At 44.1% G+C, this 24,550-nt stretch overlaps 1 protein-coding gene across 5 annotated transcripts in view; it reads left to right on the forward strand.

The window, feature by feature from the left end:
* The first annotated feature begins 2,068 nt into the window (after positions 1–2,068).
* VPS13D (vacuolar protein sorting 13 homolog D) overlaps positions 2,069–24,550 on the forward strand; it is a 233,615-nt gene continuing 211,133 nt past the window's right edge. For 2 of the 5 annotated variants that reach the window (XM_033114935.1, XM_033114937.1), the window contains exons 1-12: positions 2,079–2,228; positions 5,215–5,387; positions 10,848–10,925; positions 13,507–13,697; positions 13,796–13,876; positions 16,732–16,848; positions 19,349–19,453; positions 20,485–20,655; positions 21,080–21,180; positions 21,981–22,149; positions 24,068–24,169; positions 24,336–24,537. In XM_033114935.1, the coding sequence (XP_032970826.1) occupies positions 5,291–5,387; positions 10,848–10,925; positions 13,507–13,697; positions 13,796–13,876; positions 16,732–16,848; positions 19,349–19,453; positions 20,485–20,655; positions 21,080–21,180; positions 21,981–22,149; positions 24,068–24,169; positions 24,336–24,537 (1,414 nt within the window). In that variant the 5' untranslated portion in view covers positions 2,079–2,228; positions 5,215–5,290. Of the gene's footprint in view, positions 2,229–5,214; positions 5,388–10,847; positions 10,926–13,506; positions 13,698–13,795; positions 13,877–16,731; positions 16,849–19,348; positions 19,454–20,484; positions 20,656–21,079; positions 21,181–21,980; positions 22,150–24,067; positions 24,170–24,335; positions 24,538–24,550 lie in introns of all 5 variants that reach the window. The other 3 variants (XM_033114934.1, XM_033114936.1, XR_004423896.1) reach the window with 2 other exon arrangements.

Genomic DNA, 24,550 nt, shown 5'->3' on the forward strand with positions numbered 1-24,550 from the left:
TCCCTGCATTATTTTTCTCTTTAGCTCCTACACCCATCTGGTTCACTTGATATTTGACACTGACTTTGTTTATTGTCTGTCTCTTCTCCCCTGCTGCTATGTAAGCCCCTGGAGAGCAGGGATTTTTAAAATATCAGCTTTACTAAGGAAAAATTTACAGAAAACACAATTTATACATTTTAAGTGGACATGTCAATGAATTTTGACAACTGTGTACAAGCCTTGTGGCCACCACAATCATCCAGATCCAGAATAGTTCCATTGCCCTGAAAAGTTCCCTCATGACCATCACTGCCGTCCACCTCCAGCCCCTGGCCACCATTGATCTGCTTGTGCCATTCTAGTTTGTTCTTTTCTGGAATGCCATAGAAATGGAATCATTACAGTATGTGGTCTTTTGGGGTCTGCCTTTTTTTTTCACAAAGCTAACACTTTTGAGGTTCCTCCAAGATGGTGCCTATATCAGTAGTTTGTTTCTTTTTATTGTTGAGTAGTATTCCATTGTATGGGTAGGTTGCAGTCTGTTTATGCATTCTCCAGTTGATGGGCATTTTGATTATTTCCTGTTTTGGGCTCTTTTAAATAAAGCTGCTATGGACATTCGTGTGTAAGTCTGTGTATGCATGTGCTTTCATTTCTCTTGGGTAAATTCCTTGGGGTGGGAGAACTGTATGGTAAATGTATGTTTAGATTGATAAGAAACTGAGGGCACAAACACTATAGTGGTTGAATACATGGTTCCCTTGCATCTGCATTTTTAATAAGCTCCCCAAGTACAGCCAGGTGTCTCTGTGCTGAAGCTCTGGACTCTGGGATCCTTCAGCTCTGATGGGCTGCTTTCCTTCTGCTTCCCATTTGTGGAGTCCAGGGATTTTCTATCCAAACCTCAGCCCTTAAGGGGACCCAGTATGGAGATTCTAATGCGTTGATTCCACCTCAGAGGAAGCCAGGTTTTGCTTAGGAGTGAGTCAGCCCACAATCACCTCCCTTAGCTTAGCATTATGAGGGTTGATAATTATCATGGTAAATATACTATTGCAACCTTGCCCTCCTGTCCTGCATTTTTGGACTTTTTATGAGCCTGGGGTGTTCTTCCTGTCCTTCCGGTGATAATGCAAGATGAATTGTTCATTTGTTCACTCTGGTTCATTCATTCATTTATTGAGTCTCTTCTGTGCTAGGGAACAGGTAGGTGTTGAAGAAACGTGTGAAAAAGATAAAATCTCTGCTTTCAGGGAACTTGCAAGGGTGAGATAATCTCAGGTAGCATTAAGTTCTGTGAAGAAAATACAACAGCGTGATAGATGAGAGGATCTTTAGAAAGGGTAGCAGGGAAATCCTCCTGGAGGTGGAACATTTGAAGCAAGAAGGAGCCCATTATATGGGCTACCAGTTCAGGCTACCAGAACTGCTTGGTAGCCATTAGCCACATAAGTCTATTGGGCACTTGAAATGTGACTAGTTTGAATTGAGATGTGCTGTGTCACCCCCCAACATATCTCATTAATATATTTTTTTCTGTTGGCTACAGGTTGAGATGATAATATTCAGGATATATTGGATTAAATAAAATATATTATTAATTTCACTATTTTTTTCACTTTTTAAAAAAATGTACCAACTCAGTAAATTTGAAATCACGTGGCTTGCATTATATTTCTATTGGACAGCAGTGGTCTAGGGGGAAAGCATCCTAAGTAGAGAGAATGTCAAATGGAAGGTCCTGCAGCAGGAAGTGAAGGATGCTGGGGCAGAGTGGGCCAGGGAAACAAGTGGCAGAAATAGGAATGGACCAAATCCAGTGGGATCTTGGTATCAGCTTTGAAAAGAGGTGGGTTTTAAGTATACAGGAGAGGCCGTTTGAAGCAGGGAAGTGGCATAGTCCGAATTATGTTTCAACAGACTCCTGTGGCTGCTAAGCGGAGAGCTGACTGGGGGTGGGCCAGATGGAAGGCAGGGCGACTTAAAGGGAAGAATACTGGGTTCCAATACTGTCAGCGCCAGGCTCATTTGTAGCAAGCACTGCCGTCGCCTGCAGCAGCGGCCGCCCGCGCCAGGGGGCGCCTCCTCGATGACTCGGCGCTCGGCTGGCCAGGCGCCGGCGCGTCGCCGGCTCGATTGGTTGGGTCGGAGCGGGCCGGAGCGCCGCTGGAAGCGCCATTGAGGAGCGGCGGGGAGGAAGCACCGCGCAGTACCCGGCTAGGGCGGGCGGCCCGAGACACCGACAGGTACGCGCTGAGACCGGGCGGTGCCGGGCGGCGGGCGGGGCGGGGGACCGCAGGGTGGGCATGGGTCGGCTGTCGGCCGCTCCGGCTCCGCCTCAGACCTGGGTTGGGGCCCGCCCGCAGGGAGCGCGGCGCTGGGAGCCCGGGACGCCGGTGTCCGGCCCTTGGGCGGTCTGAACTCCTTCTGGGAGCTGCGGAGCGTCCGAGGCTCTGACGGCACCGAGCCGGCCGCCGTCACCGGGACCCTGCATCCGAGCCCCCGCGGGCACCCCAGCCACAGGCTCGGGCTGCCTGAGCTTTCCGGGTTCCCTGCGTCCGTGTCCTGGGGAGTCCGGTCCACCTTCGGAGCCAGCACCCTTTCCAGGGCCCCGGCAGCATGGCACCCTGGGGTGTCGGGGGGTGTCAGCCCACTTCTTCCCTCCTGACCCCCGGTCTCAATGCGGGACACCGGGGTGCGAGCCCTCCAACCTCACGCCCAATAATAGAGCTCCAGTCAGTTCTTCAGTGTCTTAACCTCCCCCTTTATCCAGCCTTTTGAGGTCACGCTCTGCGATAGCACATCAGGCCTCAAACCTGTTTTTACTCCTCGCTTCCCCGGATCATGTCTTGATTGAGCCCCTCCTCTTAGGTATGGGACCCCCGGCGCCTTTTCCTCCAGGCTTTAACTGGGAGGTGGGGTCTGCGTCCCCTGGAGCGGAGCTTTGGGTTCTGAGAGCAGAGGGGGCTGCAGGATGGTTGTAGGAGCCTCGTCTCCCGGGCATTCTCGTTCCTTTGGGACCCCGGCCTGACACCCGCCCGCCTCCAGCCCCCTATCTCCAGGCTTCCCGTGCGCGGGCAGCGCTAAGCCCTTGGAGCCTCTGGGAGGGGCGCTGGGTGCAGTAGCCAGTCCTTCCTACTCCAGGCTCTGGCCGCCCCTTGAGGGAGGGGCCTGGCTCAAGGTCATGTCCGACTCTCTGTCTGCCCGAGGGCTGAGCACTGATCCCCAGTGTCACCTGCCTCACCGATTAGGGGAGGCCAGCTGGGGGTTAGTGCTAGGCAGCTGCCTAGAAACCCTGATGAACCAGAGTGTAAACACTTTGGGATTCTGTCCAGTCTGGCGGCCCTTCCGGACACCGGGTCCCTTAAGAGAAAACGTGAAGTGGCTTCAAGCCTGGTCTAGATGCTTAGCGGAGCTAATGCTTTCTGGCTTGGGTCTCAGTTTACTAACCAGCACATTTTACAGTGCTTCTCTCCCCATCTTTTAAGCTGTGCTTTTCATTCTCCCACTTCAGGGTGAGTAGAGTAGGGCCTGATCTTGTGCTGGGAGAGCATTTGTAGTTGGTATTTTAGAGAGAGTTTATTGGCATTTAGGGCTGAAATCAATGGCAGTAACTTCAAAAATAAAGAGACTCTGACTTTGGCGCTTTGCCTAAGTGTATCTGGAGTCTGCATAGTAAGACTAGATCAGTGAGCTTCACATTTTGTTTTCACAGATTTACTTGTTTAAAGTTAAAATAAAGGTTTCTTTTACTCAGACTTGAAAGATTTTTTATTTTTAAAAATTTGTTCTTGTCATCTCTTTAAGTAAATATACCCAATAATCTTTAACAGATTCCTGGTTTTATACAAAATGGAGCTTTAAAAAAAAAAATCTTTGGAAAGAAGTTAGTATTTAACTAAATGCTGTTTTACTTATTTATTTTTATTGTCATTGTTGACAAATAAAAGTTAATCTCATCTGGAAGTGCAAGACACTGTTGGCAAATAATCCATCTTCTGTGGAGGTTGAGTTAATTCTCACAGGGCCTTGTGTTTTGGGTCTTGGTTGGGTGTGGCAGCCTCTCAGTTGGGATAAGTGTATCTTCTGGCACTAAGATGAATCATTGGAGGAGGGGCACAGTGCTTGGAAAGGATCTTGAAAGGGCTGGTTCCAAGTGGGACGCCTGCCATAGCGAATCTGGTGTCCAGCATGGTGTGCTGGTGTCTGACGTGCTTGGCTCAGAGCAAGATTTGGAGCTCGCTTCTAACTGGGACCTACTAGCTGAGGGACCTCGGGACCCATTTAAACTTTTGTGTCTCAAGTTCCCTTATGCTAGCTTTTTGTAATGCTAAAAGTAATCAGGATATTTTTTTGTCACGCTGACAGACACCAGTATTGTAATAGGCAGTCGTAATTAAGTACTGAATGTAAACACTGTACCTGGAACCAGAGGATTTCTGGTGTTTGTGATTACGGACTAACATAGTTCATTGTATCAGCATCATCTAGTGCCCAGGTACCAGTAATAGAGCTCCAGGACATAGAAGAACAGTCATAAACCACTGCCTTCTCCTTTCCATTTATATTATTGTACAAATGATTTCGATGAACAAACTTGCAAAATTGAGTTAGGGAAGGCTTAAAGAGGATCATTGCAGAATATGAAGTTCATTGATAAAATCTCTTAAGGCATTTTTGCCTCAATCTAGGACAGGGTTGTTTAGGCATGGGTTCCTGTCCCTTCGCTGGAAACAGCAGTGGGTTCTTTCCTTATCTAGACTGGGCTAGATGATTCTTTGCTGTGGGGAGCTAGCTTGTGCATTGTAGGATGTTTAGCAGCTTCCATAATCTCTTCCATAACCCACAAGATACCAGGAATAACTTCCCAGTCATGATAAAGTGTCTCTAGACTTGCCAAATAACACCTGGATGAGAACCTGATCGGGGCAATCTAGTCCCAAGGTGAGTCACTAAAAGCAAACAGCTTGATGACCAGTTACATTGAAAAGTGAAGCAACTTTGGGTTATCTGTAATGTTTGCTGAATCTATGTGACTAGTCTTTGTAGCCTCATCACAATGTGGATGAATTGGTTTGAGTCTCCATTTACTATCGGCATCTTACAGCGCTTCTCACCCCATCTTAAATGTGTGCTTTTCGTTCGTCTACCTTCAGGGAAGGAAGAGTAGGAAATCAGCTTAGAAAGTCATCTGGTTTTTCTGTTGATTTCCTTTTTTTTTTTCTTTCATAGATTTTTCAGTGACCATGAGAGAGAAAAAGAAAGAATGATCCATGATTTTTAAACACCTTGTCTTGAGGATATAGTCATGTTGGAAGGGCTCGTAGCCTGGGTTCTCAATACCTATCTGGGGAAGTACGTCAATAATCTGAACACTGACCAGCTCTCTGTTGCGCTTCTGAAAGGTGAGTACGTATATCTCTTTTTGGTAAAGTATGGCTTTGCAGGTGGCATTTCTGTTTTTTATATTCTTTTGTTGTATTGAGAAATAAAACATTTCCCTAGATGGCGCTGCACTAAATATCTGTAAAAGGAAATAGGTTCTCCCGTATGACGCCAGTTATTACAGGGTAACTTAAGTATGCAGCTGTATTGCTGTAGATTTTAGGGACCTATTAAATATATATATATAAGACGAAGCTGCTGGTGGCTGCTTTACCCTAATTAACTTTTTAGCTTTATGAAGCAGTCATGATGGAGTGACAATGGCATTGGCTTTGGCTTCAACTCCTGTTGCGTTACTTATTAGCTACGCAAACAAGTCACTGAAATTTGGAGCCTCAGTTTCTTTAGAAAAAGAGGGTACTGTACGTCTCCAGGGGTGCGGTAAGGATCAGATGGAGTGACATTTGAAGCCCTTCTGCTGGCATATCATACACACCTGGTAGATGTTTTGAAGTTTGTTATTTTGAGGTCTTTGACAGAATTTCTCAGGTCTCGTCTCGCTTAGTAAGTAGTAAAGTACCGGAAGCTTGAGACATTTCAGCCCCTATAGGCCGATACTCGGTAAATGCAGTCCACTGATTTGGTGTGGGGATCGGAAAACTGCTTTTTTCTCCTTCTCCTTGTTTTAAGTTCTCTTTGCCCAACTCAAAATGGAACGCTTTAACAATTTAGAGAAAGGAGATAAAGCCAGTCTGCAAGCATGTAGAGTCACAGAAAGTGGGAAGGAGACCTCCAATATGGTGGAAACCTCAGCTTCCTGGAGCGTGAGTTTTGCCAGAGGGACCAGAACGGGTTAGTGAAGACAGCAGTGATAGACAGAGCAGTAGTCTAAGAATAGGGTTCCAGGGGTTTCGCTGTCCCCAGAAGTGTGGCTTTCTAGGTTTTTCTGACCCATCTACGTAAACCAAACCAGTAAAATGACTGTGGCAGCAGTAGGCCGTGGGGAACTATCGTGGTCACCCGTCCCACTCCTGTGCCTTCACTGGAAACAGAAGTAGGTTCTTTCCTAATCTCCTCCTCTTGCTTTTCCTCCTGTCCTTAGAAGGAAGCTGCTAAGTGCAAAGCGAAAGTGTCTAGTCTGTCAAGGAAGAGGATGTGTTCAAAGTACAACAGTCGTGTCAAGTTCACCTCTTTGGTCATTTATGGAGGTTCTCATCCACACTGTGAAGCCAGCCAAGTTGTACAGGGCAGGTGACAGGGCCCAGGAAGAGAACCAAACCAGAGCCTTGCTAATAAAAGAGCTGGCTCTCTCAAGAGTGGAATAGTGAGAGGAGGTTTGCGGACAAAGTGAATAAGTAGAGATTTGTGGTACCTGATTTTATGGAGCCTATACTGATAACAGATTTCTAATCTCAGCAATTTTAGACAGAATGCATCTTGTAACCACAATGGTGTGCGTCTCTGATGCCTTACACTGCTTTTCTATGCTTATTTCCTTAAACAAAAATTCTCTAGGGCTTATAACAAACCGGTGGTATTTGAGGAATGTTTCTCTGCAGAACAGAAAGATGCTTTTTCTTTCATAACCACTGTTAGTGTGGTGTCCCATCCTATGGATCCAAAGCACACGGCGGTGCTTGGCCAGAAAAGTGTTGGAGCGTCACGGTGTACCAAGAAGTTGTCACTGTTTATTGATCTTGATGACGTAGTTCCAGTTAAGCAGTGTCTGGGGTGGAGGGTACTAGATAGGAATAAGAATGTTATTTCCTTTCTTTTTTTTATCCCTTTCTTCCGCCTCCCCGCCCACACCCCTGTTCAAGCCGTTGTTTCTCAGTCTAGTTGTGTAGGACACAGCTCCCTGGCCCATGCTGGTGTTATGAGCCTTGCGCTCCCCCGGCTGAGGCAGTTGGTTGCTGGTCGTCGGTTGGCCGTTCACAGCAGCTCAACGGCAGCTCTCGCCGGCTGCTGGCCGGCCACTCATGATGGCTGCTGGCCACTCACGCTGGCAGCACACAGTAGCCCACTGGCAGCACACAGCAGCTCACGCCGACCTCTGGCTGCTTCCGGCAGCCCAGCTCCAGGGAGAGCCGTTGTTCACAATCTTAGCTGTAGAGGGCGCAGCTCACTGGCCCACGTGGGAATCGAACTGGTGACCTGGGCGTTAGGAGCACGGCGCTTCAACCACCTGAGGCACCGGGCCGGACCAAGAATGTTATTTCAATCTATCTGCAAATATTTACTGTTCTAGATGCTCTGGGAGATGTGAAGGAGACTGAAATAGTGGTCAAAAGTATGGGTTTTGTAGCCAGACTGGGTGTGAATCTGGTTCCTCCATTTACCAGTAACTTGGGCAAATTACTCAAATTCTTCATGCTTCCAGTCTCCATTTCTGTAAATTGGAGATACTACTAGCTCATAAGGTTCTGAGGACTAAACACATTAATGGAGGTCAAAGAGCTTACAACTGTTCTTGGCACATAGTGGGTCCTCAGTCAACGATTGGCTGGTGGGTTGGACTTGAAGGGTAGATTATACACGTGCTAAAAGTAATAAAAATGCAAAGTTAGCATATGAATAGTTGAAGAACAGAGATGGCACTGGTATAAAATTTCAATTATTCAGTAATTCAACAAACACTCCCTGAGTACCTGCTTTGGGTAAGACTGTGTTATGGAGTGATAAAAAAAAGGGAGCTAGTAGAAGATACTAAGTTCAGGCGCAAACTTTTTAAGTTTCACTACTTAAAAAGCTGTTTGTGAGCAAGTTGCTTAAGCTTCTTCTTCACCTCCTCTCCTTCTTGCCACCTGAGATCCTACAGATCGGACCTCTAGCATTTACCAGCTCTGTGAGTTTTAAGCAAACTGGTTGTCCTCTAAGCCTCATTTTTCTCATCTCAAAATGGAGCAGAGAATTGTATTTCCTCATAACGTCGCGATTAAATGCGATGATGCGTATGCTTGGCACATAGTGAGATCTCACTGAGTGAGAGCTGTTGTTACTACTCCTGCTGTTCCACCTTCATCTCTAGAGTCCTTGCTCTTAAGAGCTAACTGTTACACTGTTGGGGAGAGAGAAAGGCACAGTCATGCAAAGCAGTATATGTTTTGTTATATGTCAAGTGTTACACGGGTGATGTGGGCGGAATGCAGCTCTGGGCAAAGGGCGGGAGCCAGTCCTCCTGTCGGTAGGACCCTGGCAAAGCTGTTATGGAGGTAGCTTTCGAGTGGGTCTTACCTTAGCAGGATTGTGATAGGGGTGCAGATGGGTCATCACAGTCCGGGCAGAATGAAGCGGAGGCAGAAGGCTGAAAGCTCGCAGGGCATGTTCGGGCCAGAAGGTAGCAGCTGCCAGTGCCACGTCAAGGAGTCTGAACTTGGGCTGTGGGCATGTCTGTAACTCAAAACTTAGATTTCTCTCCGTTTTCTTTTCGTAAGCTCTAAAAAGTTGGCCCTTTAACCTAGAGCCCATGGGACAGATACAGTAGTCATTAGTGATTACCTAAAAAAGACCAATCTCTATATTCACCCCTGTCCTAGTGACTAGATTTCTTGCTAATCTAAGATGAGGAATTTTTGGATGAGACAGACATCCATGACTAAGCCTGCAAATTATCCACCTGGAAATAAATGAGCAACATATCAGTTATAAAATACTCAGCTCCGCTGGTACTTTAGGGCCTGGCCCCCTGGAGGCACATTTCCCAGCAGGGCCAGTGGTGGGTGTGTATTTGAGTGGGTGGGGAGGTAGCAGATCTTCTGTCTTGAGCCATGGCTGCTGCTGTTCTGCCAGAGTTGTTTTTGTTTTGGCTGCAGTTTGTTCTCCTTCTCCCCCCGTGTCCTCTCCTTTCCAGACCACCTCCTTCACTCTCTGTGCCTCAGCTTCTTTAATTTTTCATAGTGTGGATCGCCTACAATTCCTTCCGCTTCTCTAAGCTGTACTGCAGCCAAGGAAACCTAGGGCTGTCTGCCTTTGTGACAGATATGGTGCTGAAAAATAGGGCAAATGATTCATATTGCAAATGTTGCTCTTCAAGAGAAGAAGAAATGATACACTCTCCTCCCTTTAAGTCAGTTTCACCTGAAAAGGAACATGTTTCATGATTATTTTGTCCTTCGATCATTTTCTCCTCAAATGTGGAAATGGTTGTTCCCGGGCTCTCTGGGGCTCTTCACTCCTTTTGGTTAGTCTTAAGGTATGTGGTCTCCCATGTGGACAGATGCTCCCACAAAAGTCTGAAAAATAAGTTCACTGCATTTGCTCAGAATCTGCCAAATTGCTAGATTTGAATACTTCTTTAGAAGCCAATAACGCAGAAGTCTTGATCAGTCATTTAAAGGGAAAAAGACTCCAGTTTTTTGCCTTAGTTTGTCTTTGGAGGAAAAGGCTTGCTTGCCGTTCTTCTGGGTCCTCTTACCAGTTAATAGTTGTGGGTGTTCTTGAAAATGTGTACCTCAGACAGAGTTCAGTGGCCCAGAAATTGCCTTATGTGGTGCAAGGAGTTTTGTAAAACGACGGCTATCTCCCCAGCTCTTTGAGGATGGGAACCTGCCTCCTTTTTTGTGTTCCCAGTGGCCAGCACAGTACATGCAACAGGGTAGGGATTGGTGTCTATTGTGAATGGATAACGTCCACAGCTGGGAGAGAGATCTAGCTACATCCTCTCGACTGTTCCTTTAAACTGCTTTGGAGACATCTTGCCCTTTTGGATTTAAGTCATTGTACCAGCTGGGTCTGAAAAGGACCTACAGTGCAGTCCTGTTCATTCCTTTGCTTTCTTACGGGTTATTACACCTGCAAATGGAGATGCAAAAGCAAACACAGCGGAGCTGGTCTGTCCAGAGGAGAGAGTGTAATTCCTTTTGCTGACCGACTTTATTTAACTCTTACCGCCTCTCAGTTGTGGTGTGCTGTACGCCCATTTCTGGGTGGGGGGTGGGGGTGGGTGGGTAGGAGGAGCTTGTTAGAAATTGCGAATTTCTGTGTTTCAATCCCAGAGCTGTCTGGGCAGGGGCCCAGGTGCCTGCATTTCATCCCAGGCGATTCAAATGTTAATGGCCCTCTGGTCAACGTTACACTAAACTAGGGGTCTGCAAACTGGCCGGCAGCCATATCCCAGCTGCAAGCTGAGAATGGCTTTTCCATTTTTAAAGGCCTGTGAAAAATAAAAACAAAAGGAGAATGTACAACAGACCCCCATAAAGCCTAAAATGTTCATTATCTGGCTCATTACAGAAAAAGTTAGATCCCTGCCTAAAAGCTCTTCATCTGAGGGCAGACTTCAGCTGCTATTTACATGTCAGAGTGAGGTGGTCAGGAAATTAGTGTAGACAAAGCACATAGGCGGGTGGTAGTGCTTCCTATGGCTTTTAATAGCCTGGGTCTAGATGTAGAACTTTCCCTTGAACTTTCAATGATTTGCACACAGTAGGCACCTTACTGCATTTGTGGGATGAACATTTTATGATGTTTTTATTTTTTAGGTGCTGTTGAATTAGAAAACTTGCCATTAAAGAAAGATGCCTTGAAAGAACTGGAATTACCATTTGAAGTCAAAGCTGGTACGTGGTACAAAGGAGACGGAGGCAGTTCTTAGTGTACATTGTTTGGGACTTGAGAACAGAGAGCCCTTGAGTTTGGGTCTCTTTGCCCAGGAAGAGGCAGGGTAGGAAGTGTAGAGATCCATCTTAAAGTGTGGCCACTAGTATCAGGATGACCTTGGGGTGGTGGTGGGGAGGTCAGGTGGGCCCAGGCCTACTAAATCAGAAGAGCCAAGCTGCATTTTTAACAAGCACCTCAGGTGATTCTTACGTTTACTAAAGTGTGAGAACTTCTGTTCTAGAAATGGGGGTTTCTTATTTTCAGGGAATTCGTTATAAATATTACTGAGAGAGAGTTTACCTTTTGAATGAAAACGGGCTCTGGAACAGTATGTCTGGGTTTATATTCTATTCTGTAATTTTCTGGCTGTGTGACCTTGGATAAGTTCCCTAACCACTCTGTGCTTCCTCATCCTTAAGATGGGATAATAATAGTACCTATGTCATAGGGTTGTTGAGAGGAATACTTGAGTTAATACATTAAAATTAGGACAATGCCTGCCACACTCAGTAGACGTTAGCAATTATGTAGGAGTTCTGCAGTCACTTGGATTGGTAAGGAAGCAAGAATTGTGATGGAATAAAAATATTCTCTATCGAGTGACCACTTATAAAATTAGTCCCCATTCAGGCACCCCTAATCATTCAACAATAGCATGTTGATGTCAGTCAGTCCTTTCCTTATTTTGGGGTGTTTATATTACAGTAAAATGCAAGTAGAATGCAAATGAGTTGCTGGGTGAAATAGAATAGAAATCTTGTAAAAGATTTAGGTTTTCTTGAAGCCAATCCAAGTGATACTAAACTTCCAGAGTTGCAAGCAAAGGCACTCACAAATTCCAATCTGAAAGTAACTCTCAAGAATGATGACGCAAGAGTTATTGTATGAATATCAAAGGATTAAGAGAGACTCTTGGGAAAAATTGATGAAGTTTTCTAGTATATTTGCAAAAAAGATCGTTTTTATTCTTGTTCTGCAAAAACTAAATGAAACCTAGCAGAAGTTATATTTTGCAGTCATAATTATCAGAATATTATGCATTCTCCCCCAATTAATTTTGGTTAGAATTGCAACTGTGCACTAATTATTGTTAAAATTGTTTATATAATGTTATTAACCAATGTTATCTCAATACATTTAATAAAAAAATTGTTTGCTATGAAAATTGGTATGTGGTTTCAGTTATACATTTTATTAAGTTAAAAAACTAAAACTTATTTTAATTTTTCTAGATAAAATTCAAATTAAAATGTTTTTTTTTTTCAGTATTGTAAAATTTCTTAATTTGTTACTGGATTACACAGTTGATCACTTTGTAATCTTTAAAGGTGCCAGGTTTGTTAATACTGTTCTTTTATCTTAAATGTAACAGATCAATCCGTCTTGAATTTTAGAATTTAGAGGGTAATGATCACACTCTGATAACGCGCTGCTTTCAGAGGTAGATTAGTTGGGTCCTGTGGATCTTTGAGAGATCCTTTAGGATAATTCAGATGTTCTTATGCATTATTCCTTAGTGGTGACTTGCCTCTAATTAATTGAATTTAAAGAAGACTGTTCTTGGAGCTTGGCTAGAAATGGTGGAACTTAGGTAGTAAGTATCACAATTCTACCAGGCTCTTTAGCTTTCCCATCAACCCACGTTCTCATGAAGAATCAGAATTCTTTCTTGATAGAGTGCCGCTGCAACATTACCTATGCTTCAGTTGGTCTGTTCAAGATTGGACATATTGTAAGTCTGATAACTCCTAATAAGCACTTAGCAGCCAGTCAGTTAATAATAAGCAGGAAATGAGTTTTGTGCCCATGGGCTTGTGCAGGTACCCTGGGAAGACAGACACCCCAAGGAAATATAAGATGTAGTCCAGTTGGGGAAGAGGTAGTTTCCAGGAGAGAGAGATCGCATTTGATATGGTAAAGTCACACTGAACTTTTTCCAGTTTCTAATTTGTTATACCTCATTCTTTCATTTGTTTCACATGCACAAGAACCTGCTGCCTGTTTTCTTAAATTAAAAAAAGAAGGTAAAAGTAATAATGCTCCTTCAAGAAAACTAGAAGAATACAGAAAAATAGAATTAAAAACGTGTATAGGCAGTTAACAAGACTTTTTTTTTTTTTAAATTTATTGGGGTGACAATTGTTAGTGAAATTACATAGATTTCAGGTATACAAGTCTGTATTATATCATCTATAAATCCCAGTGTTCACCACCCAAGACTTTTTTTTTTAAATATAAATTTATTGGGGTGACAATGGTTAGTAAAATCACATAGGTTTCAAGTATACAATTCTGTAATCCATCATCTGTATATCACATTGTATGCTCACCACCCAGAGTTAGTTCTCTTTCCATCATCATATCTTTGACCCCCTTTAACCTATTCTACTACTCCCCTCCCCTCTTACCCTCTGGTAACCACTAAACTTGTCTGTGTTATGAGTTTTGTTTCTTCATTTGTCTTGTTTCTTTGTTGCTTTCAGTTTTGTATCCCACGTATGAAATGAACCATATGACTTAACAAGACTTTTCTTTTCCCAGGTTTAATTGGGAAAGTGACCCTTCAGATTCCCTTTTATCGCCCCCACGTGGACCCTTGGGTGATCTCCATCTCCAGCCTTCACTTAATTGGAGCCCCTGAAAAAATACAGGATTTCAATGATGAAAAGGAGAAGCTGTTGGAAAGGGAGCGCAAGAAAGTTCTGCTTCAAGCCCTAGAGGAAAAATGGAAGGCAAGGCAGAAATCCTTTTGTCCATAAGAGCAGAGTGGTGAGACTCTTGAAGGGAGAAGAGCACTGGATTCTTCTAACACTGGTTCTTTCCTTTGTAGAATGAACGCCAGCAGAAGGGGGAATCCTACTGGTATTCAGTCACTGCCTCCGTAGTTACGAGAATTGTGGAGAATATTGAAGTAAGTCCTGTTGACTTTTATAAAGTGTGAACATGAAAGGGATTTATTTCTCAGGTTTAAATGTATTTCATGTCTCAGTTGCGTGTTTCTCATGGGTCTCACTGATACAAGGTGTACTCTGCAAAGACAGGGCCGCCTGCTCAGGTGTGCCTTTTTCTAGGTGGTGCCAAAGGGAAAACCTGAAAAGCAGGGCCCCAGTCTAGACTCTGGGTGCACAGGTTTTTCTTGCTTCAGTTAGTGTGGGTAGGAGTTTTCGTTTCGCTTACATTTCGTTTCACTTTCTTTCTGAATGTTGGAATCCCTCTTGCTAAAGGATTTAGCTCCTAAGAAACCAGGTTGCTTAAGCCTTTATGACTGTATTATTTTCAGGCAAATCACTTAACCTCTTTACAGTTTCTTCATCTGTAAATGAGAGGTCGGATACAAGATGTCTAGTTGATTACGTGGTGAATTGTGGACAGCTCACTAAGATATTTAATCTCTCACTGATGTATCTGGTGGCAGTTTGATGAGTTACAGCATTAGGGCTGTTGGCCACATTTTATGCCTTACTTACACTTTTGTCCTCAAAAACTAGATCAGAGTCCAGGCTAATTTTCCTGAATGTCATGAGTTAGCCGGTAATTATTAGCTCCAGGGTTTTCTTGTAATGCCAAGGTGACACTGGTCAAATATGTTCAAGGTATACTGCTTCCCCCTAAAATAGAGTCTAAGATTGTTAGCTTCATAATTTTGATGAAAAGATTGGTACATTTGAAGGGACTGCCTTGAATTCTGTTTCAGGCAGGTTTTTTTTTTTTTTTTTTTTTAAGCTGTCATTGGTTTTTAAAAATTTTTAATAAATTTCACTTTCATTTTACTTTTTAATAACTTTATTGAGATTTAGTTCATGTATCACAAAGTTCACACTTTTAAAGTGTACAATCTAGTATATTTAGCATGTGTACAAAATTGTGCATTGATCACCACTGTCTAGTTCTAGAACGTTCTCATCATTCCCAAAAGAAGCCCTATACCCAATTAGTAGTCACTCTCAATTCTCACTCTCCCTCCAGCCCCCTGCAACCCCTAAAATACTTTATGAATTGCATATTCTGGACGTTTCATATAAATGGAATCATACACTATGTGGCCTTTTGTGTCTGCCTTTCACGTAGTGTAATGCTTTGAAGATTCATCATCCATATTTTAGCAGGTATTAGTACATTATTTCTTTTTATGACTGGATAATATATTTCACTTTATGGATCCTCAAAGATAAACAAAGAGGCACAGTAACTACTGACACTGGAGAAAGAGCAGAACTCCATTCCGAATTGCACAGAGGTGACTGACTGGGCCTTTTAAAGGGAGAGTGAGAGTATGTGTGTGGGGGGCTCACGTGAAAAATTACAAAGGGTTGATCCATGGAAATGTGATTAGGCGGGCTGTGGCTGCTAGCAAGGCTTCTGTCCTCAGAGACTGGGAGACAGAGGCTTTGTGCTTCCTGAAGATTACGTTCCAAAGGAATGCCTTTCAGAATTTTAGCATGTCTATCTGTCTGTCTGTCTACCTACCTCCCTCCCCACCTCCCTACCTCAAAGGGACAGAAAAGGGATTCACAGTTGTAAGCCCCTAATGGTAAATGCTCTAAGAAGGGGAGGTCAGGGGCTTGATTCTCAGATGTTGGCTAGAACCAGCAGCCCTGAGCATTTCCAGACAGTAAGAAAGGAACGCAGCCTTAGGCTGCTGGGAGCCATAGGAAAATTTGGTCAGGTCTCTTAGTGCAGGGGTTTGAACAGAGTGTTCCTGCTGAGAGTTCCTGCCGAGAGTTTTTGCAGTTCTTGGGATAGGCCATATTTTGTTTATCCAGTCATCAGTTGATGGACATTTGGGTTGTTGCCACTGTTTGGCTCTTAAGAAGAAGGCTGCTATAAATATTTGTGTATAGGGTTTTGTGTGAACGTGTTTTCAGTTCTCTTGAGTATATACCTAGGAGTAGAATTGTTGAGTCATATGGTAACTATTTAATTTTTTGAGGAACTATTAAACTGTTTTCCAAAGAGGCTGTACTATTTTACAGTTTCACCAGTAATGTATGAGCATTTCATTTTCTCCACATTCTCACCCACACTTGTTACTAGTTTTGATTATAGTCAGAGTAGTGGGTATGAAGGGCTATCTCACTGTGGTTTTGATATGCATTTTCTCAGCAGCTGACTTGAACATCGTTTCATGTGCTTATTGGTCTGGATCGTTTGCCCACTTAAAACATTTGCTTATTTGTGTGTATGTTTTTTTAAATTGTTGAGTTGTAAGAGTTTGTTATATATCCTGGATTTTCGTCCCATATCAGATGTATGATTTGCAATTATTTTCTCCCATTCTGTGGGTTGTTTTTTAATCTCCTGTTGCCTGCTGTTTAATACACTGATGCAGAGTGCCTTCTGGGTAGCCTGCCTACAGGGGCCAGGGGAAATAAATAAATAAGCACCAAGTGTATATGTGCTGTAGGGGTTCCTGTGTCCAGGGGACACGGAGGTGAGATTCGGATATTGTATAAAATGGAGAGCTGGTTATCTAGGTACCATGGTATTACTTTCTTTTAGTGTCTCGCCAATGTGTCTTCTGAGGTGATTTAATGAAAGTGTTGTTGCTCTCGGGATCCCACTAGTCACAGCGAAATGTTGTTTACATCCAGTTTGTGACTGTCACTCCCTGAGGAACTGGAAGAGCACTGGACGTGTGTCTGATGTGCGTGTATGAAACGCCGGCTGTAATTTACATGTGGCCCAGGGCAGTGGGACTCCCGCTGTAGTAAGTAGTCCACCTGCGGCAGCTATCTAACGCGCTCTTCTTTTCTCTCCCTTTCGCAGTTAAAAATTCAAGATGTCCACTTGCGCTTCGAAGATGGTATTACCGATCCTTCCCATCCTTTTGCGTTTGGCATCTGCATTAAGAACGTGTCCATGCAAAATGCTGTGAATGAGCCTGTGAGTATGAACTGTGACTGAACCTGGGCGGAATAGTTCTCAGGAAGTTGGGGCTCTGCCTTTTGTCATTCTGCCTTACGTAAATGAGATCGCATTCCTTCCACCACGTTCTTTCACTGGCATGTGTGTCTCTGGTCTGTATGCCACAAATCTAATTTGCTGAAAAAGGAAACAGTTAATTTTCTCCCACCTCTCATTTACTTTACTCATCCATTAAACGTTGGTGCAGCCCCTTTCATTTTATACATGAAGAAATAGAGGTGGCTTTTTTCTCATACTATGTAACTGGGTGAACTCATTCTGTTGCATAGTTTCAGCCACCACCTGGGGATATTTATGGATGGTTCCACTTGAATTCTGTTCTCCACCTCCCTTCTGACTTTGAATATGCATGGTCTTTACCTATGGGACGACTCTAGGGCATGTTAGATTTGTCATAACCAAAATGATCCCATTATATTCCATCTGCCCAATTTGCTCCCTTGAAACTTTTTCCCTTTCATCTCTGATACTTATTGAGTGTTCAAACAAACAAATGAAAACTAACGTCTTAGGAGGCCTCTTACGTGTGAGGCACTGTTCTTAGTGCTTTGCGTGATTTACCTTATTGGATTCTCGTAACTTTTCACTACCACTGTTATCCTCCTATTTCAGCTGAGGACACTGAGGTGCAGAGGTGGGAAGTGAATGGTGGAGCCAGTTCCCCAATCCAGGTGGACCAGCTTAGGCCAGGGCTTGGCAAACTGTGGCCTGCAGGCCAAATTGGCCCCCTGCCTGTTTTTGTAAATAAAGACTTACTTTATTTAGAGGTCACTGCCATGCCCATTGTTTATGTATCATCTAAGGCTGCTTTCGTGCTGCAGTGGCCGCGTTGAGTAGTTAAAACAGAGACTGTATGGTCCGCAAAGCCTTAATGTTTACTGTCTGGCCCTTTCCAGAAAACATTTGCCATTCCTGCTCCAGAGCATGTGTTCTTAGACACACCACACTAATCTCTTATTCCTGAACTGTCATATCCGTTTGGTCACAACATCCTGCCAATTTGTCCTGAAAAATGTTTCAGATGTGGCTCTCCTCTTATCTTCACTGCAACTGTCTGAGTTCAGGATCCTGCGAACTTCGCCTGGGTGATAAAACATCCTGTTCTGTGTCCTCTGTGCTCCCATCCCAGGCTCTTTGATTCATTCTATACCGACGCTTCCCACCCTTTTCCACATCACAGCACACGTAGAAAAGGTAGTATTTGTACTAGACATGGGCGCAAGTGGACATGGTTGCTTGGGGGCTGGAGGTGGTTAGCTCAGAGTAACCGTGTGTTTCTAAAAAGTAACTTGATCTATAAACGTGCTCATTATCTTGACACACTCATGATTCCTTTTCTTTGGCACACCAGTGTGGGGAGCTCTTCTTTGCACTGTTGCCAGAGATCTATTTCTGAAACCCATACCTGACCCCGGTGCGTACCTACATCAAAACCCTCGGAGGCTCCATGTTACTTAAACTATGAATTCCAAACTCCTTGGTTTGGCATAAACACATCCTTTCCTGGTGTATCAGTGTCCTTGGGCTGCCATAATGAATTACCACAAACGAGATGGCTTAAAACAACAGAAATTCATTCTCTCTAGCTCTGACGGGGAGAAGTCCAAACTCAAGGTGTGGGCAGAGTTGGTTCCTTCTGGAGGCTCTGAGGGAAGAACTGTCCCATGCATTCTCCTGGCTTCCGGTGTAGCCTTGGCATTCCTTGGCCTGAAGATGCATCACTCCGGTCTCTGCCTCTGTCTTCATGTGGCCTTCTCCTCTGTGTGTCTGGTTTTTCCTTCTTTTCGGGTCATTAGATTAGGGCACACCCTAATCCAGCATGACCTCATTTTAATTTGATTATATCTACAAAGACCCTATTTCCAAATAAGTTCCCATTCACAGGTTTTGAGAGGACATGAATTTTTTTGAGGGCGGGGGGACTTCAACCTAGTACACCTAGTAATGTTTCAAGCTACTTTTCTTAAGACTTAACTAACTACTCACTCCAAATATGTGTTCATACACATGTATCAGTACTGCCCCCCATACCACATGGACGGTGCTCCAGTTACACAGACGTAGTCACCGTTTTCTGAGGATAGCGGGTCTTTCGTATCGTCGACCCTCCTCTTTGAAATGTGTCCCAATCCTTCCCTCTTACCCTATCCTAGGGCTGAAACTTACGCATCTTTTGATACTCATTCACACAGTGACATTTTCTTTTTGTTTGTCATGGCATCTTATGTATTCTTCCTCTGATTTCCACTGCTTAATTACAATTGTTTGCATGTTTGTATCCTCAGTTAGCTAGATTTTGAACTCTGTAAGAGCAAAACCACATTTTAAATTAGTTTTGTATCCCCAGCACCTTGCAAAGTGTCTGATGCATGATTCTTCACAAATGGCTTGTTGAGTGAATGAATACATTTGTGAATAAAGAGTCATTTTGTTTTCTTCCCTGTCTGTCTTACCTCAGGTACAGAAATTAATGCGGAAAAAGCAATTAGATGTGGCAGAGTTTAGCATCTATTGGGATGTCAATTGCACTTTACTGGGGGATTTGCCGCAGGTGGAGTTACAGGTATGATGCTGGCAGAGGGCTTTATTGCAACACTGCACTGAAGGAAAGGGATGTAGGATCCCATTCCCGATCCCCCGTCCTCCATAGCCTCCCACTCAAGTGTGTTGCTTGAGGTACTCACTATGTATGTAACTGAATAATCTGTGGTGTTTTGTGTATGTTTTACATTTACATTATAGATTTTTCTTTTTTTCCACTTACCTATGTTTTCAAGATTAATCAGTGTTGCTGTTTATACTTCTAGTTCATTGCTTCTGATTACTGCACAGTATTGCATTGTAAGCATCCAACATATTATAGTTACGTGTTCTTTTAGCCACTATGTGCTAGGCATTCAGGTTGTAACTCAACCTCATTGTAACTCATTGGATATAAAGTATTGTGAAGGATTAAAAAAAAAAAAATCTCAGTTTAATCTTTGTAAAGAAATTGTAGATGGTTTAAGTGAAATAGAGAAAAAAGGACTCATTCCCTATCCCCCCCCCAAAATTATTTTTGGCTTGTCTGCTATCGTACGGAATGGTTTTCTTTTGCTATTAGTAATTTGATTAAATAACTACTGTACCTCCAAACAGTAGAACAGTGTGCAACTGTGTACAATAAAGGCAAAGGTCTTTATGATGAATTTATAATGGTCTCCAAAATAGCGTATTATGTTTAAAAAGCCAAGGCAAAACAGCATATATGCCATTTGTGTAAGAATGGCCAAAAAACCCAGAAAATTAGAGTTTTCTGAGTACGTACACATACTTCTGGTGGCTTCCATAAGATCCGGATTATTGGTTGCCTCTGGGGATGAAACTACTAAGGTGGCTGGAGGACAGGAGATACTGCACATATTTTTACCTTTAAATTTTAAACCACGTGACTGTATGATCTAATAAGAAATACAAATAAAACGTTAAAAATGCTAGATAGCTTTCGATATCCAGTTTTATCCTGTTTTGGGATTCTGATGTAATATACCTACCAACATGTAACTTGATCCTAAAAACATGTGCTGTAGTGACAGACGTTCTTGTGACCCTCAGGAGGCCATGGGTAAGAGCATGGAGAGTCGCGATCATCACTATATCCTGGAGCCTGTGTGCGCGTCTGCTCTGTTGAAGAGAAACTGCTCCAAAGAGCCCCTGAGGTCTCGGCACAGTCCCCGTATTGAATGTGATATCCAGCTGGAGACCATTCCCTTGAAACTCTCTCAGGTACCCTCTTCCTTCTCTTTCTTTCTGCTCTCACTACTGAACTTGTAACTGGAGTGCAGGAAGCGGGTTGGTGGAAGGGTCCTACAGAACCCCATTGGGAGAGAAGGTGCGTGGAGACCAAAGTTGGGGTAGGTGCAGGACCATTGTTTGTTGTACAGTTGGATTGGGTTGATGTTAGGTTAGTTTTGAGTTAATGTTTTCCAGTGCTGAGCAAAGAGTACAAGAGGCATAGTAAATATCACTACTTACCTGTCAGTGTTCAGAGAGAAATGCCACCTGATGCTGCAATTTGGTCTTTTGGTTTGCACTGGATTTCAATTCAGTAGGTTGACTAATACACATCGTTCTTGTTAGATATATGTCTTAACTGTGTAAAAGAAACAAATCGGTTCTAACCTAGTGTGTCTTATCCTCCAATGCAAAGCTGCAGTACCGACAAATCATGGAATTCCTCAGGGAGCTGGAACGAAAGGAGAGGCAGGTGAAGTTCCGAAGATGGAAACCCAAAGTGGCCGTGTCTGAGAAGTAAGAGCTTGTCAATTGTTGGGTACGACATGCATTCTGTAGCAGGGGTCGGCTTTTTTTGTACATAGATCAGAAATATGCCTCACTGTCCTTTACACATGGTTGGAGATAAAAGTACTGTTGATTTTTCTGGCCTTTAAAATGCCATTCCTGTTTTTATTGTTGTTGATAGTCTTATTGTCTGTTGGTTTGGTGTTTGAGGTTTAGTCTTCGATCGAGCGTAGTGGAATTAAAAAGACCCTCTCAGTCTCATTTAGCAAGTAGACTGGTGTTGCTCTGGTGGGATCTGCTTAAACACTTGGCAGAATTCTTTGAACATACTTCTCTATATCTTTCCCCCCAGGTTATTTGGTCAACACTTATATAGTACACTTTATAACTTCTGTATCAAACATAAATCTTTTCCTGTTGTAGTGTTAAACTTGACCAGTCCAGTATACAAGTATTCAAACTTTTTTTTAGGTCCTGTGTATTTCCGTGTCTTTTCTGAAGTATTCCATTTAAAATCTATGTTAGTCAAATCCTTGGTAATTATCTTAATGATAGTGTTTACCTTAAACTCACCAATTGAGTAATATGTTATTATTGATATAAATTGAGGATCTGTTATTTGTCAGTAGATTTACTTTCCCCACATGTTGCGTTTAGCCTGGTATTCAAATGGGTTTGAGTCATAAACTGATGGCTGACAAGAGAAAAGTTATCTCTGAAGAGGAGTGGTGTTACGTGGCTTGCTTGGGGTTGATGGCGTTTTAGTTGTTCTTATTATAAGGACTAATGACATTGTTACGACGTTTCAGCTGCCGGGAATGGTGGTATTTTGCCCTGAATGCTAACCTGCACGAGATCAGACAGCAGAGGAAGTGCTGCACCTGGGGCTTCTTGTTGCACCGTGCCCGCGATGCTGTGTCTTACACTGACAAGTACTTCAGCAAATTGAAAGGAGGCTTGCTGTCTGCAGAGGACGAGGTGAGGGGACTGTTGTCTTCACTCAGAGGACGAGAATGTTCTCTCAAAGGCTGAAGAAAGAGGACCCTGTGGAGAAATCAAGTCCCTTGCTCAGGGTCATAATGTCACAGTGTAGTGTTGGTCTTCCTATCGTGAGAATTTTCTTGAAGGCCACAGCCTCAGGTTGGCCAGAAGTGTCCTCCACCTGCTGCTGCTTGAGGAGAGCCGGGCCATGGGGTAGGAGGAGGAAAAGGTGGCCGTGGTCCTGCCCCGCCTTCGTGCCCATGCCCCTTCCCCCCAGGTCTCTTTGCAGAGCTCAGAGAGACTTTTCATTTAGTCACTGATGTCTCTTCAAAGCCCTAGCCTAGTCATTATTCTTTCCCTCTAAGTCTGTAGCTAATCTCTGTGGGCTTTGGCCTCCATTTTCCCTAAACCCAATTGATTTGATTGACCTTGGGGCTTTTTGGAGGTAGGGGCTAGGCAGACGGGGTGAAGGCAAGCTCTTGTTCTAGTTAGTTGTAGGGCTAGAGACTCTTAGAAACCCCTGCTGGAGTGCTGGTGTGGACGCCAGCCCTGCTCCAGTCTGTGTGTCTGTCTCCTGCGGGAGGTGGGTGGGGATGGCTTTGCTCCTGGATTTGTTTCTGTTTTGTGAGCATCAATTCTTGCAGAGCAATACAGACTGTTGCCAGTATTTCAGCGCAGGTCCTGTCTCTTACGTAAACCCTTCCAAGCAAAAAGGAATATTACTTTCCTTTTAGCAGCTGTGTTAGCTTAGGCTGCTATAACAAAATGCTATCCACCAGGTAGCTTTAAAAAAAACCCCAGCCATTTATTTTTCACAGTTCTGGAGTCTGGGACGTCCAAGATCAAGGTGGCAGCTTGGCTGGGTTCTGGTGAGAGCTCTCTTCCTGGCTGCCTTCTCACTGTGTGCTCACTGGCCTTCCCTTGGTGGAGGGAGATCTCGGTTTTTCCTCTCTCAGAAGGGCACTCATCCCATCATGAAGGCCCCACTCTCACAACCTCATCTAAACGTAATTACCTCCCAAAGGTCCCATCTCCACACATCCCATCACACTGGGGTTAAAGTTGCAACAAGTGAATTTGGGGTGGGGGCACAAGCATTCAGCCCAGAAAGCACCCCACTGTGGTAACCACGGCAGTGTGAATCCCTGGGCACTCTCACCCTTTCTGCCAGCACTCTGAAGCATGATCCACTCACCTTGTTCATGCTTTTTTCACCAGTGTCAGGTGTGGTTACGGACATGGGAACCTTGTGAAAAGGATGCACTAAACCAGACATTTTGTTTTGGATGGTTTTCTTAAAGACACAGGCAAAGATGTGAAGGGAGAAAGAAAATGTAAATTATAATGGAGGTAACACATATAATCTCCTTTTCTTAATGTCAGGGCCCATGAAACAGTTTAGGATAGCTGATTCTACTGTCCTTTGCATCTTGGCACGTAGGTGGCTGCCACTGTTCTTCCCTAACTAGCATGAACCGAAACAGCCACTTCCTTGCTAATATCCCATGTGAAACGAAGGAGCTGGAGTCCCCCACACTTCGTTTCCTCATCTGAATGGGAGACTGCGAGCTAATGACCTCCTCTGATGAGCTGAGGTCATGGTGTGGAAGTCCTCCGTAAACTGGCAGGGCTGTGCCACGTGTAGGCCACGGCAACACATACACTTCAGCTCCCCTTGTCCAGCTAAGTGCTGTTCTTTGCTTCCTCTGGACTTACGTTGCAGAGACCAGGTAGACATGGGGGTTGTGTGGGAGAGCTGTAGAAACCAGAAACATAGCGAACATGGACCTAGCAATCTCATTGTTTCTGGGCCAGATCGGTGCCTTCACAGTATTCATAGTGATTTGGGAGTGTCCAGTGTTTCTGGAGCTTTAATACCTGTTTGGTGGGTTGGTTGTCGTTTTCACCCAAACAGGAAGAAATGTGTCGGATTGAAGAGGAGCAGAGCTTTGAGGAATTGAAGATTTTGCGTGAACTGGTTCATGAACGATTTCACAAACAGGAAGAACTGGCCGAGGTGAGAAATCCTCTGTGAGAAGAAGGTGTGTTCAGACCCAGCACTCTTAGCAAAGTGCTTCAGTTCTGATGTGCTTATGCTTCTGTGGGGACAGTCCTCAGCGGCATGCCACAGCTTCTCTTTCTGGCGTTGGGTACTCATATTTGCTCATTGTTGATTGACGCAGAGCCTACGAGAGCCTCAATTTGATTCTCCAGGAGACTCTCCTGGAGACCCAGAAACGGGTGGAGGCAGCGGGATGCTGCAGTACCTTCAGTCCTGGTTTCCTGGCTGGGGGGGCTGGTCTGGGCAGCAGACCCCCGAAGGGAGACCCGTCGAGGGCCTGTCAGCAGAGCAGCACGAGCAGTGGATGCCTGAAGAGATCCTGGGTAAGGTGGGAGT

This window comes from Rhinolophus ferrumequinum, chromosome 9 (genome assembly GCF_004115265.2).
Source record: "Rhinolophus ferrumequinum isolate MPI-CBG mRhiFer1 chromosome 9, mRhiFer1_v1.p, whole genome shotgun sequence".
Lineage (NCBI taxonomy): Eukaryota > Metazoa > Chordata > Mammalia > Chiroptera > Rhinolophidae > Rhinolophus > Rhinolophus ferrumequinum.